General features: G+C 38.9%; 1 protein-coding gene across 4 annotated transcripts in view; it reads left to right on the top strand.

Annotated features, from left to right (window-relative positions):
- Positions 1 to 20,154, top strand: part of ODAD2 (outer dynein arm docking complex subunit 2) — a 203,271-nt gene that overhangs the window by 29,742 nt on the left and 153,375 nt on the right. For all 4 annotated transcript variants that reach the window (XM_008002642.3, XM_073018820.1, XM_073018821.1 and 1 more), the window contains 2 exons: positions 1,254 to 1,352; positions 8,693 to 8,840. In XM_008002642.3, coding sequence (XP_008000833.2) covers positions 1,254 to 1,352; positions 8,693 to 8,840 — 247 coding nt within the window. The remainder of the gene's footprint in view (positions 1 to 1,253; positions 1,353 to 8,692; positions 8,841 to 20,154) is intronic.

Raw genomic sequence — 20,154 nt, 5'->3', positions numbered from 1 at the left:
AATACACAAAACAGTGCCATTTAGGACCCTCTATAAACAGGCATCAAAACAAAAATCGAGGGCCAATGCTACTTAAATGCTGGGGCAGTCTGAAACACCTAGAGCTAGCTTCCTTCCTTCCTTCCTTCCTTTCCTTTTTTCCTTTCCTTCTTTCCTTTCCTTCTTTCCTTTCTTTTTTGAGGCAGAGTCTTGCTGTCACCCAGGCTGCAGTGACACGAACTTGACTCACTGCAATCTCTGACTCCCGGGTTCAAGCGATTCCCTTGCCTCAGCCTCCTGAGTAGCTGGGATTACAGGTGTGTGACACCATGCCTGGTTAGTTTTTATATTTTTAGTAGAGATGGGGTTTTGCCATGTTGGCCAGGCTAGTCTCGAACTCCTGAGCTCAAGTAATCTGCCCACTTTGGCCTCCCAAAGTGCTGGGATTACAGGTGTGAGCCACTGCACCCTGCCCACTTTTTAAAATTTAACAAATAGTTTACAAGTCGCGGCCTATAAGTGATACTCTATGTTGTCCCAGTTTTGGGTTAAGAACTGGCTCCTGGTTGATCACACGGGCACCTTCTCCTGCAGGGATTCTGAGAACCACAGGGTGTGATTGTGTTTTGGAAGCAAACCCAGAGACCTGCTTGAAGAATGGAGTCCTGTGGAGAGGGGAGACACTAGCTCCTCTGATTGATTCTCATCAATTTTGGGGTGTTTGACTTTTGTGCCTCTGTTTGAAAGAGTCAATGTGAAAATGAAAAATGCATGGGCAACTCTGTTAATTGGCAAGTGAGTTTTAAAATACTGCTTTTTCCATATGCTTACTCTTTCAAGCATGAGATTCCTTAGCAGGTATTGAAGGGAGGACACAGAATGCCAAGGACTATGCAAAGCCTGCGAATACCTGGAAAACCAGGCGCAGGCCCTGTTGCAATGTTGAGTAGGGAAGATAAGAAAATAGACAACTATAATTGGGGGTGATACGTACCTAGAGTGGAAGGCATTGGGTGCAGGATTCACACCAACAGTGGCACCCTGTGAAGACCTGTTCTTAGGTGCTGGACAGAAAGTTTCTTCGATATATAAAACATAGGGCTGGGCTGAAAGAATGAAAGAGACAACTCCAAGTGTCAGAATCACACATCTGTCAGGAACACACATCATTTGAGCACATGGAAATAATGGAGTATATATCTACATTGCCATCTTTTATTTTTTATTAATTAGCAAAAAGCGATAAAGCTAATATATTTGTACATATTTTTTAGAAGCAAAGGCTCAGCAAAAGAAATCCAAGAGGACAAACGCACAGGAAAACTTGAAAAAACAAGACCATCTATTTCACACGGAAGAGCACAATTACTTCGGTATGTTTCTGGTCAGCATGACAAGTTCCCTAAAGCCACCCTCACACAGTGGGCTACTGAGCATGCAAATTAATGCCATTCTTACTGTTAGGGTCCCAAGATGTTTACACTGACGGTTACTAGGAATGTTAGTAAAAGTGGTCACACCGGATTTCTTTAAATACTTTTTCAAGATACTCTTCTAATGCAGAGTTACCCGAAATACAGTGATTTACTAGTATTAGTTGACTGTGGGGAAAGAAATGTGTTTAATGCAAAGAGCAGTGAACTAAGTTTAGGAACACTGGGCTCCTAACTGATGTCTTGCCTCTGAACAATCATGTCCTGGCAAAGTTATGTCATCTGTCTGAGCCTCCCTTTGCTGATCACAAATGACTGCCGATTTTGAAGTGGTATAAGTTATTGCTAATGAAAACAATTAAAAATTAAATATGAGGCCAACTAGTAAACTTCTTATTTCATTTTCAATTTGACAAAAAAAGTGACATGTCTGGAAGATAAAGGTCAGCCACTTCTATTAGCTTCAGAGTGGTGGATATTAGCACTTTTGTTACAATCTCACAGGTCCTTGAGACTGCGTTCATTGTTTTTTTCAGTTACTTTTTTCTCTAGGTTGTTCAGATTGAGCCAATCCTGTTGTTCCATCTTCAAGTTCATTTATTTTTTCTTCTGTCCTATTCTTCTGCTAATTTCATTCAGTGAGTTTTTAATTTCACTTACGATTTTTAATTCCAAAATTTCTGTTTTGTTTTTCTTTTCTATCTTCTGTTTCTTTGCTGAGACTTTCTATTTTTTTCATTTGTTTCAAACATGTTCATATTGCTTGTTGAAATATTGTTATGATGGTGGCTTTCATGTCTTTGTCAGATAATTCATACATCTCCATCACCTTGATATTGGCATTTTTAAATTGTCTTTTCTCATTTAAGATGAGATCTTCCCCATTCTTGGTATGACAAATAATTTTCAGTTGAAATGTAGACATTGTGGTTATTATGAGACTCTCGATCTTATTTAAATTATTGATTTATTTATTTGAGACAGACTCTTGTCTGTCACCCAGGCTGGAGTGCAGTAGTGCAATCTCGGTTCACTGCAACCTCCACCTCCCGAGTTCAAGCAGTTCTTCTGCCTCAGCCTCCTGAGTAGTTGTGATTACAGGAGTGCACTACCACACCCAGCTAATTTTTTATTTTTAGTAGATACGGGGTTTTGCCTTGTTGGCCAGGCTGATCTTGAACTCCTAACCTCAAGTGATCTGCCTGCCTTGGCCTCCCAAAGTGCTGGGATTACAGATGTGAGCCACTGCACTGGCCTAAATCTTATATTTTAGAAGGCCTTCTCTGCCACCATATTGACAGGATGAGGTATGTGTTGCTTCTCCAGGCTGGTGAGGAATTGAAATGGCAGGTTTTCCCATAGGTTTTCATTGATGCCTGGAGGATCAGGCAAAGGAGTCCTCATTATTTCTGGAGGGTAGTGGGAGTTCATGCTCCACCTATGCCTCTGCTGATACCAGCTGGACAGTGTGATGGGGGAGTCCTTCGTTTGTCTGTGGGTTCTACTGACATCACAGTTCAGGGAGTGACTTCATTTTTGCCATGAGGTAGTGAGCATCTGACTCTCTGTCAGGCCTTCTCTGAGGCCACCCCAGCAGGTGGGTTGCAGTGCTTTCTTACAGTCTGATAAAGGTGGAACCCCAGGCTCTTCACTTGGCCTTTGCTGTAAGAGGTAGACTTGGGCCGTGCTGTTATCTGTGGTCTTGACTGACATAGATCATTTGTTGTCTAAACATTTTCTGTCTTATTAGGCTTTCCTTTTCTGACCCTTTGAATTAGACAGAGCAGGACTTTCTTAGGTCCTTTATTTGCCTGCACCCCCTGGAGTTTCTGCTTTGCTGGCTTTTCCAGTACCCAGTCTAGGATGAATGAGAAAAAGAAAACCCAGGGAATGCACCATTGTGTTGAGCCACAGGTCTTCAGATCCCTAGGTAGTCCTCTTCTTTTTCTCTACCTTTCAGAATCACTTTATGTTTGTTTTATTTTCAACATCCAGATTTTTAGTTGTACTTGGTGGGGGAAATAGGTAAATCTACTTCATCTTTCCTGAAATAGATATTGGGCCAAAAGTATTTCAATTTTTTAGTGAGCTAGAGAGCTTAGGGTAATAGATAAGGTAAAGTTGTAATGTATCCAAGCAACAGCTATTACTCAACGATAAAAATGAAATTTCCTTGTGTCTAATCTTGCCTAAGTGGATAGAATTCTGTGGTAGAGAAGTATTTCTTAAGGTGCAGTTTGTAGATCAATTCAACATTGACGTTTGCTTCTTTTTACCTCCTGACTATGCAGTTGCCATGGGACAGGATTGGAAGAAATCATATCAAATAGGAAAAGTACTTTAAAGTTAGCTATCAAAGGATTCATCAATTGGGAAAAAAAAGAGACAGCTTTTCTTTGGGGCACTGCTTTGTAAAATGGGATTGTGGAGTGACTGGGTAGACCTAATTCACTCTGCCCTCAACTCCAGGAGCTTGTTAGGCTAAGGAAAGGTAAATTTAGGCTTTTCCCGAAGAATTTAGGCTTATTCTACTATGTGCTTCAATCTGGAATCTTTGAGTTAAGTTTAAGTCACTTCTTGAATAGACCTGATCTATTAGAAACTTCACTCTGGTGTCTCATTAAATGGGAACAGATGCTTCAATTCAGGCTTTCCCTGTTCCATGGTCCAGAGAACATAATCATAGTGTTTTACACACACATTGGCTTTTGGAAGTGCAAAAATTGGGGGTTTTCTGTGCCAAAAAACCTGTAAGAAATTAAGAGAATCATGGAATCTTACAAATTAATAAAATTTAAAAATTGTCCATCCTCTTCCTATGCTCCAAAATGGAATAGACTAGAAAAGACTTTTATGCACGAGAACCCACTGGGAGTTGGAGAAAGGAGAGAAGGGAGAGAAACAAAGAAAATGAGAATGAATTAGATATGAGCACGAAGGCTTAAATGGACTAGTCCTTGCCCATGAGCTTAATGTTGAGTTAGAAACCTCTAGAGCGATGAGGAATAAAGTGTACTTTCTCATAAGTCTTTTTATAATTAGAGCACAATGATCGTGATTCCACTAATTCTATTTTTGTAAATCCAAGTTAAACATCTGCAGATGGCCCATTTTCAGCCCTGGTTGATTTCACTCCAGGTTTGCACTGTGTAGGGTGTCAATAACCCTTTTATGGATTACTGGGGACCCAGATACATTTTCTAAAGATTAATGGGGGCCCAGAATGAATACACTACTCCAGGGGGTGGCTGGCAGGATTCTTGGGTTCCTCTTACCCATGGACACCACTCTAAATGCAAACCCTAATGAGTCCTGTCTCCTCCTGGACTCTCGTCCCTGTCTTGAGCTCTGCAATATCCCAAATGAATCATTCTTCCACTTTGCTCTTTCTTCTACATTTTTTCCTTGACCCCCCTCATACTACAAGGAAATGAATTTCCTTATATCCTCACCCTATGCACCAAAGCCTCCACTGTCTCCTTCTGGCATTTATTGAAACTTTTCCATGACCGCAGCGATTCTCCTTCAGATCTTCTTTTCCCAGGCCCTGTGTAACTGTACAGGGCATGTGTAAAAATACAGGGCATGGGGACCATAGGCAGAAATCTCCTCTTTATTGCTTCAAACTACCTTACTCTTCAGATTAGACCTCCTTTCCTATGAGGCTGATGTAACCCTCTGTCTTTCCTGGTTGCTGTTTTCTGTGGATCCATTATTACTGACAATTTTGACATTGACTTACTATCACTTTCATCCTACGTCCAATCATCATTTGAAAAACCTGAAACCCCAAGAGGAAGACCAGTACCAAATCTTGGCCTACACACTCCCTGGTTTCAGTCTCACTGACTGTTGCCTCCTCTCCATCAAGCTGCTGCTATTGCCACTTCCTGGAATTATCACCAGAAATACCCTTCTTCCAAAATCTTAACCTAGGCTGAATCCATTTGTTCATTCACTTATTCATACCTGCTTTAATTTATTAATTCTTCTAGCAAATATTTATTGAGTGCCTTCCTTGTGCTAGGGGAGACAGTATGAAAGACAGACATGGTCCTTGCCTTCATGGAACTTACTAAGACAATACAAGAAAACACAGAAATAAAAATTTTCTGATGGTGACCAAAGTGGACAAGGTACTGAGCTACAAAATAATGGGAACTTACATAATTACTCACAGACCACAGATTTGATTCTGTTCTTGCTGAAGATCGAGGTAAAGATAAAAACCTAACCAGTCACTTAATTTAGGTGGGCCCTAAGATGAAAACAGATCAGATTTTCAAAAACAAAACCACAGCTTTTCCTTGGAGTTTAAGAGAGATACTGAAAGACAGCATTCTTCAATAGCATGCCCTTGATACCTGGCAGCCAACAGGCCCTCCATGCATGGTTGTTGAATGAATATGCATGATAATACAGAACTATCTAACACGTATTTCACATTCTCTCTGTGCCAGGCATTGTTATAAGCTTTTTACATACTAATTGCTATTATCATCCCCAATTTGCAGGTGAGGAAACCGAGGCACAAGTAAGTTAAATGACTACCCCAGCTCCTCTAGGAACCAAGATGAACAGCTCCCATTACAACTATTTGTTTTAGCACAGCCACTTCACTAACCATGGAGTTTTGTTCAAATTATTATTATTATTATTACAGAGTCTTGCTCTGTCATCCAGGCTGGAGTGCAGTAGCATGATCTTGCCTCACTGCAACCTCTGCCTCCCAGGTTCAAGTGATTCTCCTACCTCAGCCTCCCGAGTAACTGGACAAGAGGCGCCCGCCACCACACCCAGCTAATTTTTGTATTTTTAGTAGAGACAGGTTTCACCGTGTTGGCTAGGCTGGTCTCAAACTCCCGACCTCAAGCAATCCACTCACCTCAGCCTCCCGAAGTGCTGGGATTACAGGCGTGAGTCACCACACCCGGCCCAAATTATTTTTAACTTGTTATCTCTATAATGAGAGTAATGACAACCTCATAGATTGTTGAGAGAATTCAAATGAGACATTTAACCTACGGTCTGTTGTCCTGAACTCTCATGGCCAAATGCGTGGGGTTTTGAAAAACTCACTTTAAAAAAGGGTGATGAAATTTATATAACGTATATTATGATAACCTCTATTGGAGTGTGAGCCAATACCCTATAATCAAAAGCATGAGCATTTCTGTAGTGAAACATGAATATTCACACTGATGAGATGAATAAAGACCATAAATAGTCTAGTATCAGTTCATCTAAGGCCTTAGCAACAAGTTGAGTCTAGTGGGGGGAAAATAGTTTTCAGAGCTTTTTGGATTTCAGAGTTAGAGGAAAAGTATTGTGGACTTGTGTGATCTATAATGGTCATTCACTTTGTGACTTTGATATTTAAGGACACCTTAATATGTGATTGGCAAGAGTCATATTTTAAGTAATTTTGGATCCTTCAAAATGAATGATTTTTTTTCTCCTCTTAATTTCTCTGACATTTCCTTGCTTGTAGAATGGGAAGAATAGAGCCCGCTTTGCAAGGTGGTTGTGAAGTTTAGAAACAATGAATATAAAGTGCCTGGGACAGGCTGGGTGCAGTGGCTCATGCCTATAATCCTAGCAGTTTGGGAGGCCGAGACGGGAGGATCACGAGGTCAAGAGTTCGAGACCAGCCTGGCCAACATGGTGAAAACCCTGTCACTACTAAAAATACAAAAATTAGCCAGATGTGGTGGCACGTGCCTGTAAGCCCAGCTACTCAGGAGGCTGAGGCAGGAGAATGACTTGAACCCGGGAGGTGGAGGTTGCAGTGAGCCAAGATCGCACCACTGCACTCCAGCCTGGGTAACAGAGCGAGATCCTGTTTCAAAAAAATAAAAGTACCTAGGACAAAATAGACAAAACTGGTGGCTGCTGTTGGTATTATTTAATATTAAAATTAACCAGAAGATTTAAAGGTTTGCTTCTGTCCTGTAAGATGAGGAATGTGTGGGAAACAATATCAGGATAAATATCTAGGGTTCACCACCTCTCCACGTGTGAGTGATGGATGAGCAGTTCCTGAGAAATCATTGTGGGTTTAGTGACCCAATGGCAGTAACCTGTCGTCCGGTGGTGGGAGGTGGAGACAAGCTGGTGTGATGAGTGTGCATGTGCACGAGGGACCTCTGCAGGGACATGGGGCCTATATTGGATTCCAGAAGGCTCTTGTAATACTGTTGTCCATGCATCCAACCACAGAATGTGGTGTACTTCTGTGGAACTCAACACTTTGCGTGGTGATGCCTCTCAGAGTTGGTGGTTGACTCTTCGGTCCTGAACCTGATTATGTTCATGTCATTACTGTTCTTTGGCACCTTGTGCCCTTGCAAGTACTTCAGTGTAGACATTACGGAGGGCTGTGCTGAATACTGACTCTCCTTGGTAACAGAGACTCTTTCACTTTAGGGCCTTGCAGCGCTGCCCAGTTGAACTTACTGGAATAATAGAAATAGTCACTATCTGAGCTGTCCGGTGTGGTCACCACAAGGCACGTGGGCCATTGAGCACTTGAAATGTGACTAGTGTGACTGGAGAACTGGATTTTTAATTTTCTTTAATTTTAGTTAAATAAATAAGTTCAAATATCTGTAAATATAGGTGACCACATGCAGTGAGTGGCAGTCTTATTGAAAAGCACAGCCTTAGGACATTCACTGAATACCCTTGTTTATTTCTCACTATTTTCTTTATTATGATTATTGCACCCAGAGCAATTGCACCTGCAATAGAGACAGGTTTATTCATCGCACGCAGTTCCTTCTTATTTTTATTTTTATTTTTATTTTTTTTGAGACAAGGTCTCACTCTGTCTCCCAGGCTGGAGTGCAGTGGTGTGACAATATAATAATGGTTTACTGCAGCTGAAACTCCTGGGCTTAAGCAATCCTCCAGCATCAAGCCTCCTGAGTAGCTGGGATTACAGGCACACACCACCATGTCTGGCTAATTAAGGTTTTTTTGTTTTGTTTTCTTTTTTTTTTTTTTTTTTTTTTTTTTTGTAGAGACAGAGTCTTGCTATGTTGTCCAGGCTGGTGTTGAACTCTTGGCCTCAAGGAATTCTCCCACCTCAGCCTCCCAAAGCACTGGGATTATAGGCATGAGCCACTGAACCTGGCCTCATGTAGATCTTAATAGAGATTTACTAGAACTCAGAAGGTGTTGGTATCTGATCCATTGCTTGTGTCTATGTTGCCAAAATGTGATTATAACCATCTCCACACTGTAGCTTACATGTGTATGTATGTTGTTATTGTTCTTAGAAAGAGTGCTGAAAAGATAGAGGAAATTATTAGTGATAGCTCCTCAGAAAGTGAGGAAGATGAAGAGCCACCTGACCATCGTCAGGAAGCAAGTGCAGATTTGCCATCAGAATATTGGCAAATTCAGAAGCTGGTGAAATATTTAAAGGTAAGAAAGGCCTATGGTAGTATGTTTGCAACGTTCATTTAAAATACTTTCCCAAAGATGTATATGCTGCTTCCAAGTTCACTTTAAGTTTCTTTCAAATAAGAGTAGTAAACATTCCTGTTGTTTTATCTAAGGGTGTGCAGGGCAAGGTCTTATTACCCTGAGGATGCAAGATTCATCCTCATGTAGCAACCAGGCTGCCTGGTACCAACCCTCTCTCCTGGCTGGGGAGTGGGCATGGTAAACAGCTGACACTGTGACTTGCTGCCATGTGGTGATTTGTAGTATGGTGTGGAAGAAATAACATGGATTTTTAAAGCTGGACTTTGGTTAAACTCCAAGCTGTTTCACTTACTAGCAACGTAGCTGTTGAAACGTTAAACAGTTTTGAGCCCTAATTTTCTCAACCCATGGAATAAAATTAATATACCTGTACTACAGGACTATTATAAAGTGTTGAATAAAACACACTTGAAACATAGCATGGTTTCTGAGACTTTGTGGTTGCTTATAGTGTGGATTGGTCCATTTTCATTTTTCTCAAGTCAGGTAACGTGTATGAGAACATTTTACATAATAATTGGCCCACATCATATATTTAAGTATTTGAATTTGCAGGAGGGCAAGGGGAATGGCTCACCAAAACCCAGATTAATGTTCATTTCTGATGTCAGATAGCAAGTATTGATGATATCTAGGCCTTGTGTAAAGCCGACGTCCAGAAGTATTTGTGAAAAAGCATTTGATTCAACTCATGTTTTCTTTCTGCTTTTCCATGTCTTTGGTCAAATCAACCAAGGGCATTTGCCAATGGCTTTGCTTGATTTAATCATTGCACAATATAAACATTTATCAAAATATCACATTGTACCACACAAAAATATACAATTATTTTTTGTCAATTAAAAATAAATAATATTTTGGCCGGGTGCAGTGACTCACACCTGTAATCCCAGCTTGGGAGGCCGAGGAGAGTGGATCATCTGAGGTCAGGAGTTCGAGACCAGCCTGGCCAACATGGTGAAACCCTGTCTCTACTAAATAAATACAAAAAACATTAGCCTGGTGTGATGGCGCACGCCTGTAATCCCAGCTACTGGGGATGCTGAGGCAGGAGAATCGCTTGAACCCAGGAGGCAGAGGTTGCAGTGAGCCGAGTTCATGCCATTGTATTCCAGCCTGGGCAATAAGAGTAAAACTCCGTCTCAAAATAATAATAATAATAATAAAATAAATAAATAAATAAATAATATTTTCATATTTCAAAAAGGACATGACCTTATATGAAACAAGCCCTAATGCTCAACTTGGAGATCCTTTTGGCAGGCTCCTAATGATTTGACCATCAATGCAAAATGAAAATTATTTTTTTTAGTCTGGACTAATTATCATGAAACAAACCTCTAGACTATTGGACAGAACAGTTAATATTTTGTGAGTTTTAAAATTTCATTTTAAGCACGATACTTTATAAATAGTAAATATTTTTATGGCATCTGTCAATTTTTAAAATGGTTTTTATTGGCATTTATTTTCGGTTAATATTTCCCTCATTTATGTTTTGTATTATGAAATTTCTATATCAGGTGCACATTGTTTTTACATGTTGTTGCAGTATATAATTATGTCATATATTATGGCTCATAATAATAAATCATGCATTTATTACATAAGGTTTTTTTACAGAAAACCTCTGAAACTTTTAGCATAACTCTACCACCAAAAATGATTCAATGTTTATTATGATAGAAATGATTCAGTATTATTATAGTCATTCATTATTATTGAAAGATATGTAATGAAATGTTAGGAAAAATACAGAATAATATAATTTTGGGAACTCATGAAAATTTCTAGGAATTTTGATTGCATATTCCTGAATCTTGAAGATTAACCTGTCGGGAATTTGGAAACACCAGCATGGAGCACAAGCTAGATTCAGGCCACATGCTCCTGCACTCCCCTTTGGCAGGAGTATTTGTGCACAAACCACATAGTTCAACACAGCGGTCCAGCCTGGCATGCGTGGCAACCATGTCCAGCTTTGGGACATTTAGGACATGCTTGCAACAGTGCCTCTGCATCTTTACTGAACCACAGAGCCTCCTGTGATTGCCTCTCCTAGACTCTCAAAACGCATGTCATCTAGGGGGAAAAAAAAGAACTGGCAGTGGAGAACTTTGCCAACACAGCTGTCTCTGAGGTGGGCAGCTCTAGACAGGGCCATTGGGGCTTAGACTTCCTGACTTTTCCCTTCTCTTCCTTTCCCTTCCCTTCCCTTCCCTTCCCTTCCCTTCCCTTCCCTTCCCTTCCCTTCCCTTCCTTTCCCTTTCCTTTTCCTTTCCTTCTTCCTCCCCTCCTCCCTTTCCCTGTCTTCCTCTCCCCTCCCCTGTCTTCCCCTCCCCTCCCCTCCCCTCTCCTCTTTCCTTTTCTTTTTCCCAGGCTGCTCTTGAACTCCTGGCCTCAAGCAATCTTCCCGCCTTGGCCTCCCAAAGTGCTGGGATTACAGGCATGAGCCTCTACGCCCATCCAAGACATAGCCTTTCAGAAGATGAATTAAGAGAGTCTTGAGTTTTTCCCAAGAGTCCTGGTCCATTATCTTTATTTCATTAGCAAAAGGAAACAAGAGTCAAAATGGCAGAAACAAAAGATGGATCAGGAAGCAGAATACCAGAGTAATTAGAAGCATGATCTTTGATGCTGGAAAGACCAGTTGAGTTGAAATTCTGCCGCTTACTCAGTGGCCTTGGGTGAGTTGACTAACCCCTCTAAGCTTCAGTTTCCTCATTGGTGAAGATGGAAAAATAAAAGTTCTCTTATATTAGGATTATTAAGAATATTAAATGAAATATAACACATGTAAAATGCTTAGAACAAAGTATTTAGTAACTGTTGGCAATGATAATCATTTCTATTGCTTATTATTACTGTAGAAAATGTGTGGCGTGGAGCCTTAACTGACTTGTGCAGGTGGCCTTCAACTTTTACTTTCAGTTCTCTAGCAACCAATAAAAGGAGGGACATAGAGTGAGTTAGTACAGGGAGGGAAAGTCTCTCAGCATCTTAAAATAAAAACAAACCAGTTGCCAGCGAGTATAACTGATCCTGGTGCTAAGAGCAGAAAGAATTTTCTCCCTTAGGATTTAATGGGGCAGGCATGGAGTGAGAGAGTGAACAGCCTCAATAATATCCTCCCAGTGAACATGGCAAAGAGAGTTTCTCATAATAACCTAATTACTGGATAACTGTCTTGAGTTTTTCAACTATTTAGGATAAGTCCACGTAGCATTAGGCCAAAAAGAGATGCACTATTTCTGTCCCAGTACAGCTAAAGAAAACATTTATTGATGAAGTGCTACTTAAATTTGCACAAGTTATTCATTAATAAATCATGTGCAAATGTGATACTCTTGGCCAGACAGTAAATTGCCTGGAATTCTTATAGTTCCCACAGGTAAATATTCTTCACATAGCCAATAAAAGGAAAAGCATATCTATAAATGATTTCAAGGTTTTTGACACAGTTAAATATTTTATATGGAGACACAAAATGATGTTAAAAGTCTATGAATTGCAAAATTGAATATCTCTAGGTAATCTCAAAATAAATACACCTGACATTTTAATTTATGAAATTATGGCTTAAATGTAGATTTAAGCTAGCAGAGAAATGTTCATGTTGACCTGACTTTCTATTTACCATTTTCCAAATAGAGTAATGTCTGTGATTGTTGGGGAAAAAAAAGATTTAATGAGCTCATTAATACCCAAAGAGGTCAATGAACTATAGCTTATTCTTTGTCCAGAGCTATGAGCTCATATCTTGGCACATAAATAGAGTTTGTATTTCATTATTTGGTTTGACATATGTTAATTTCAACCTGCAAGTTTTATATATGTATATATTCTTTTCATCTGGAATTTTTGAACACAATTTAATTTTTTAAATTAATGAATGTATCACATTTTTACTCACCAACCTTCCAGCTTTTCTCCCCCGTAGCTGATGATGCTGTACCCTGATTCTAAAGGAAGCAATGAACCCACTTTTCAGCTACCTTACTGATAAGCACTTATGTTCTGTCTTCTGCTATCCTGATGGTTCAGGTTGTCTGCCTTAACCTACTTCTTGAGTAGAGAGACCACATCAAATTTATTGCTGTATCTTACATGGCATCTTGCCAATGGGCACAAACTCGCCTCCCCACCTCTGCCCTGATGGTGCGAAGGGGAGAGGACGAGGTTCCTTAGTGGCAGGACTTTGCTGTTTTCACTCTCAGCCCCCTGAAAGCAGTTCTTCCTGCCTCTGAGCCTGTCCTTCCTTCTGCTGCTGACTTCTTTCCCACTTTTCTTGCATCCCTCTCTCTTCCTGTTACTGCCGTCTTTCTTGTAGACATACTAGTTGATTGCTGTATATGCTGACTTTATACGGATATTATTTTCTTCCCTGTCCAAAATTGTTTTAAAATCTTGCAAGGAAAATGTCTTGCTTTTGATCAACTTGAGCGATTAAAGGAGATGGTTTGTTAATGTCTGTATACTCCATGCTAAATCTATGAGTCTCTCTAAAACTTCAGTGAAATTGTGCTCATTTCTAAATAAGGAATGTGGAGAGCCCCTTTGTGGAATAGGAGAAGGGATGTAGGATATTTTCCTTGTTTGGAAATGTGGAAATTAATATTAGTTACAAGTACTATATGTTATAAATTCATGCAAATGGGTATTCTTCAGTAGAGTGGGTTAAAATATTGAAAGGTCATAATTATAAGTAGATTTGCATTTTATACATATTATAATGAAAAAGAATTTCTGGACCCAAGGTCAAAAACGTGTTGAAATCCATGTCAGTGTGGATTAAAGGTGGCGTGGGTATGGTATTTAACACTATAGGATCAGTAAATCCAAGAAAACATTGAGAAGACTAGAATAATGCCGAGAACGTGGTTGGTTGGTCAGCTTTTGGAGTTTAGAGGCATATCAGAGGCTGGACCTAGAACTATGCTTTCTTTCCCTTGAAGATATTTCCTAGAGCTGTCACTAGAGGGTAAGATGCCCGTATTATCCAGGCACCAGCTCTAGGTTCAGCAAGGGTTATATTGGCAAGCACAGTTGGATATCTGCCCATACTTTGAAGTGCTTCATTCAGCCAGTGTTATTCCTGAGTACTTGCTGCAATAATGGATGCCTCTAGGGCTTATTCTCAGGGCCATTTCTCCATGTGTACCTCCTCCCTGTGGGAAGCCAGCTTCTGCACCTGGGATTTTGATTAGAGTCCAGGTGGGAGAGTGGGGAAAAGGATGATGAAAGCATTGATTTGGAAAGATGAATCCAGCAGCAGGTGATATGCCAAGTGAATCTGATGGGAAGGGACGAGAAGACAGTGACAACGGGGTTACATTGGTAGAAAGGATGGGCATTACCACACATTCATCCTCTCCCCTGACCCACAACAGATTGGTGAGGGGTAGCCTAATTTGTTCGTTCTGTATCATCAAATTCATCAAACACTGGCATTGATTTCACCTTTCACGTGAGCCGGATTGCTTGCCATGCTTCTGCTCTGAAACCACAAATTGAGAATTTTCAGGCCATGAAAAGTGAAGAGGCCTGGTGGATCCCAGCTTAGCAGCGGTCAATACTGTATTCCAGAGTGACATCTAAAAGACATTCACATCAGAAATGCCACTGGGCTGCCAACTTCAGAAGGGGTTCCCCAGAGCTCTCTCCCTGGAAGGTTTTGGGTTTCTTCTCTGGAGGTGGATTCTTGGCAAGGACATTTTTCAGACTTGAAAACTTTTGTTAAAGACTGCATTTGTGAGGCTCAGTTCCTTAATGATCTTACATAAATGATCTTACATAAACTGATTAAACACACACACACACAGACACACACACACACTCTTTAATTGGTTAAAGAGTTCTTTTGAGTGGTAATTGGAAGTTGTATGAGTTTTTGTTGTAGGAATTTGATGTGCTTTGCAATCAATTACAGTTAATTAAATTCCTTTCCCATTACTTGAGTTTTGGGTATGGAGTGGCAGGTAGTTTGATCCTTGTTTCATTGGTGGAAAAGCTGAGAAATTCTTTGCTCCGGGCCACACAGAAGGCAGCTGCGGGCTGGGACGGAGTCCAGGCTTCTATCTTTATTGCCCATTGCCTGGTTGTTCTGTTCCACTGTCAAGAAATTCAGGACCCAGGAGGCCTGCAGAACTTGCTGTTGTACCTTCCTGTCTTTTCTCTTGTTTGGATTTCTTCATTTGAGTAAGAGTCAACAGGGAGCCTTTCCCATAAAGGAACTCAGTATTCACGTTTGGAAGGCCATACTAGACTGTGCTCTTTTGCTAAGTTTTTACTTAAAAAAAATGGAAAAGAATGTGATGACGCAGAGCTATTCTTGTTAAAAAGAGTATTTTGAAAATGGAAAACAATGGTCACTGTTCATCCACTCAAATCAACTCCAGTAGTTAGAAAGGCAAATGAGTGCCATGTTCCTGAGGAACATTCTTTAAGTTAGTACATGTGTTGCTACATTGATGTGGGTTGACTTTCTTAAAAAAGTCAGTGACAAACGAATAGGAAAACTTTTGTGACTATTTTTTTGTAACTTGCCTGTTTGAAATCATAACATATTTAAATTCCATCAGCTAAAAAAAGTCTACTCAGAATCTGCATTTATGCTTTCATAAATATTGTAGTATAAGAAGTGAATCCATTTAAAGTATTTGGATTACTGGTAATGTGTGTTACTTGTGTGCTTATATTGCTCACAAAAGAATTTGTCATCTTTTATGTTTGTTATAAAGGAGATTGTGGAAGAAATGGAGAGACTCCTCTCCGTCTTTCCCAAAGGAAAATCTGTATTTACATTTTTGAGCTTTAAAGTTTCCTTGCCTCTTGGCAGTCATAAATAAATACGTGTGGAGAAAAAGCAGAGTAAAGACAATTAGATCAGTATGATAATACAATGCTACTGACTCCTAACAGTTTATATGACCACTAGCTAGCTCTATGCTACCACATCAACTTATCGACTGAAAAATGACAATATTAAAAATATCAGGGGAGTTCCCTTAAGCTTTAACTCATTCATTCATTCATTCATTCATTCATTCACTCATGTGTTTATTCATGAATGTTTGCTATGAGCCAGTACAGCTAGAGCATGATGATATGATACACATACCCATCTAGTTATTTATAAGATTTTTGATTGGAATGAACTGGGATAGCTAAGGCAGTTTTATGTAGTAGAACTTTTCAGGGAATTTCTTGCCCCATGTATTTGCAGCAACACTTACTTTTGTTCCTTAAAATACGCTTTTCCCCTAAAATACATTTGAGAAAGCTAAGTAGATTGGAGAAGAGTAGTAGTACTGGCTAGTTCCCAGTTTCTATAATGTGCTAGGCTGCTTTGCTTTCTGTTTCAAAAACACACACACTCATGGCCTGTTACAGAGTCTGCATGCTGAAGAATTTCTAAATATATGAGTTAAGGAGTGAATAAGAGGCATAAGATTTGGTATGAATGATTTTTCATTTTGCATCTTTATATGGATCTATTGTCATCATTATTTAAAATTGCATAGTGGTGGGAAAAATACTCAATTCCATGTCCCTTTTTGGTCCATTGGCCTTTGAGATTTCTGTTGGTGGGCTGTGGTTTTCCCCGGCTCTTGGTCCCTGGGTGGGTGTGGCTGTCTGGTGTGGCTGCTGCTGTTTCTGTGACACAGGGCATAGCAGAAGAACGTGGTATTCTTCCCCCGTTTCCCTTACTCCCTTCTGTGTTTAAAATCTTTAAATATTAGACAAATAGCACACTCATATATGCTCGATGTGAAACTTCAAACCACACAAAGTGAAAGCTCCCTTCCAGATGTTTCTCCGTTTATATACATATTTATATACATAAATGAAATCCTACTATTTCTTATTCTACATTTTGCCTTTTGTATTTAATATTCTGTCTTGGTGATCTTTCATATCTGCCTCACTCTGTTTAATTACTACATAGTATTTCATTAAAGGTGTATATCATTAAGTTATTGAACAATTGCCTTATTGATAACATTTAAGTTGTCACTCAAATCAGTTTTTGTTACTACAAACAATACTACAGCTAATATTTTTACATATTCTTTGGATAGATGCATTATTTCTATAGGATGGATTCTTTGAAATGGAATTGCTTGGGTCAAAGAGAATGCACATTTACATTTTTGATAGCACTAATAGGGAGTTCTATACATATGCCAAGATATTTATAAGATTTTTGATTAGAATGAACTGTGGTAGCTAAGGCAGTTTCATGTAATTGTTCACTGGGTATAAAATTTCATTTATGAAAGATGAATAAGTTCTAGATATCTGCTATACAACATAGTACCTATAGTTAACAATATATATTGTGCACTTAAAACATTTAAGAAGTAAATCTCATATGAAGTGTTCTTACCACAAGAAAGGCAGAGACAAAGGACATGTTTTCAGCTGATGGATACATTTATTACTTTCATTGTAGTAATGATTTCACAGGTGTTGGATGTATATGCATATATCTAAACTCATCAAATAGTATACATTAAAGATGTGCAGTTTTTTATATCAATTATATGTCAATAAAGCTGTTTAAAACAAAGAGAAAAATAATATATGCACACTACAATTTGAGATGACTTCCATTAAAAAATTTTCAATTTAAAGAGAAATAATGAAGAGTAATAAACAAAACAAACTTAGTTTATGTAAAAAAAAGTTTCATAGCTCCTTACAGAAAGCAACTATCAATTTACACTCTACCAGTAACATACCAATAGTTTTCAACCTTGGACCTTCAACCTCAGAGTGAAATTAGCCAGGGCTGTTAAATGAAGGAGCAAATAAACAAAAGACCCTGATGCCCAGGTACCATTTTTGGAAGTTTTGATTGAATGGGTTCAGGCTGGAGTCTAGGCATTGATAGACTTTTAAATCTCCCCATGGTAATGAAACTGTTCACCTACAATGAGAACATATGGATGCAGGGAGGGGAACAACAAACACTGGGGCCTGTCAGGGGAGGTGGCCAAGGGGACGGGGGAGCGTTAGGACAAACAGCTAATGCATATGGGGCTGAAAATCTAGGTGATGGGTTGATAGGTGCAGCAAACCACATGGCACACGTTTACCTATGTAACAAACCTGCATGTTCTGCACATGTATCCTGGAACTTAAAGTAAAAAAAAAAAAAAAATTAAAAATTAAAAACAGTTGTTAATACAGGATTGGAATCCATTGTTGTAAATTCTCATCAATGTGTAGTCTTTTTGTTATTTTTTATTTTGGACAATTCTCATGGGGCAAAATGTACCTTGTTTGAATTTTCATTTTTCTAGTTACTAGTGAGGTTAACAATTTTTTTCTATGTCAAATAGCCATTGTGTTATGTCCTTTGCCTATTTTTCTGTGTGGTTGTTTGTCTTTTTAAGTCTTGATGATGCAGATTAATCCTTTGGTTGTCATACTAATTGCAGATACTTATTTTCTCTTAGTGTGTCAGATGTCTTTTTTTATTTTTTATTTATTTACTTTTTTGAGATGGAGTCTCACTCTGTTGCTCAGGCTGGAGTGCAGTGGCACGATCTTGGCTCACTGCAACCTCTGCCTCCCCAGTTCAAGCAATTCTCCTGTCTCAGCCTCCCAAGTAGCTGGGACTACAGGAGCATGCCACTACACCTGGCTAATTTTGGTATTTTTAGTAGAGATGAGGTTTCACCATATTGGTCAGGCTGGTCTCGAACTCTTCACCTCAGATGATCCACCTGCCTTGGCCTCCCAAAGTGCTGGGATTACAGATGTGAGCCACTGCGCCCAGCTGGATATCTTTTTGTCTGCTCTTTTGTACATTAATAAGTGTCTTCTATTTCTTCATGGCTTATAGGTTTTGTTTCTTAGGAACTAGGAAGGTTTTTTCTGAAGCCATTCCAAGAGGACAAAAATACTTTCTAGTTCCCTCTGTTAGTTTTATAGCTTTTTTTTTAAGTTCAAATTATTAATCCTGGAATTCACTTTATGTATAATAGAAGGTAAGCATCTAACTTCACTTCTTTTTCTCTAGAGGGACAGTCAACTGTATCAATATAGATTATTGGCCTATCTACTCTTCCCTCCAATAATCTGGGATACCACCTTCATCAAATTCTGCAATCTCACACATGAGAGTTTGTTTCTGGATCTTTCTCTGCATTAACTTATTTGGATGTTCCCATGCTAGTTACATGCTGTTTTAATTACTACAGCTTTGGTATATTTTGATATTTGGTAGACCAGATAGGTACCTTAACATTTTTAAAACTTATTTTTTTGGATTTTTCATTCTAGATCATCTTAGAATGAGTTGAAAATCATGTTAACAAAACCCCAGAATTCTGTGGGCATTTTGGTTGATTTACATGAATTTATAAATTATTTTTGGATTAACTGCAATTTAAATAATGTTGAATTATCCTGTTCAGGCACGTGGTATGACCATTCATCTATTTAATCTTTTACGTAATTTAGTAATACTTAATAGCTTTTTTTCATGTGTATCTAAAACATTTCCTATGAGATTTAGTCATAGATATTTTTATTATTATTTTGCTAATCTCAACATGGGAACTTTTTTCAAGTTAAACATTTTGATTTGTTATTGTTAGTGTATAAATACCACTTTAAAGTGCTGCTCTTGTATCTGGTCACTTTATTGAACTATTTTTATTAATTATCATAATTATTCAGCTCATTCTTCTGAATCTTTTTAGTAAGATAATTATATTTGCTATAAATTTTTCTGCATTGCAATGACTACCGCATTCCAATAACTGTCAATTCCTGTAAATGTTCCATGGCAAATTAAAAAGAATGCATATGTGTCAGGCATGGTGGTGCATGCCTGTAGTACTAGCTACTTGGGAGGCTAAGGCAGGAGGATCTCCTGAACTTGGGAGATGGAGGTTGCAGTGAGCCAAGATCACACCATTGCACTCCAACCTGCATGACAGAGAAGACTCTGTCTGAAAATAAATAAATAAATACAATTAAAAGAATGTATGTAGCCTCCTTGCATTGTTCCTTACCCATTCCTGATAAAACATTCTTAGCAGCTTGTAATAAACAACCTGAGTCTAATTTATTTAAGGATATTTGTATATTTTTCTTCTGGAAACAGTATTTTCTCTTTCTCCTCAGGGTTCTGTTGAGTCTTAGGTTTTGGAGTGCTAAGTCATCAGTATAAAATAGACTTGCAAATAAACGGAAGAAAAGCAGTGTATTTTTCTGCTTTGACTCACATGGTTGT

Source organism: Chlorocebus sabaeus, chromosome 9, assembly GCF_047675955.1.
Source record: "Chlorocebus sabaeus isolate Y175 chromosome 9, mChlSab1.0.hap1, whole genome shotgun sequence".
NCBI lineage: Eukaryota > Metazoa > Chordata > Mammalia > Primates > Cercopithecidae > Chlorocebus > Chlorocebus sabaeus.
Note: the sequence above shows the minus strand (reverse complement) of the source record. Positions and strands in the feature narration are given on the sequence as shown.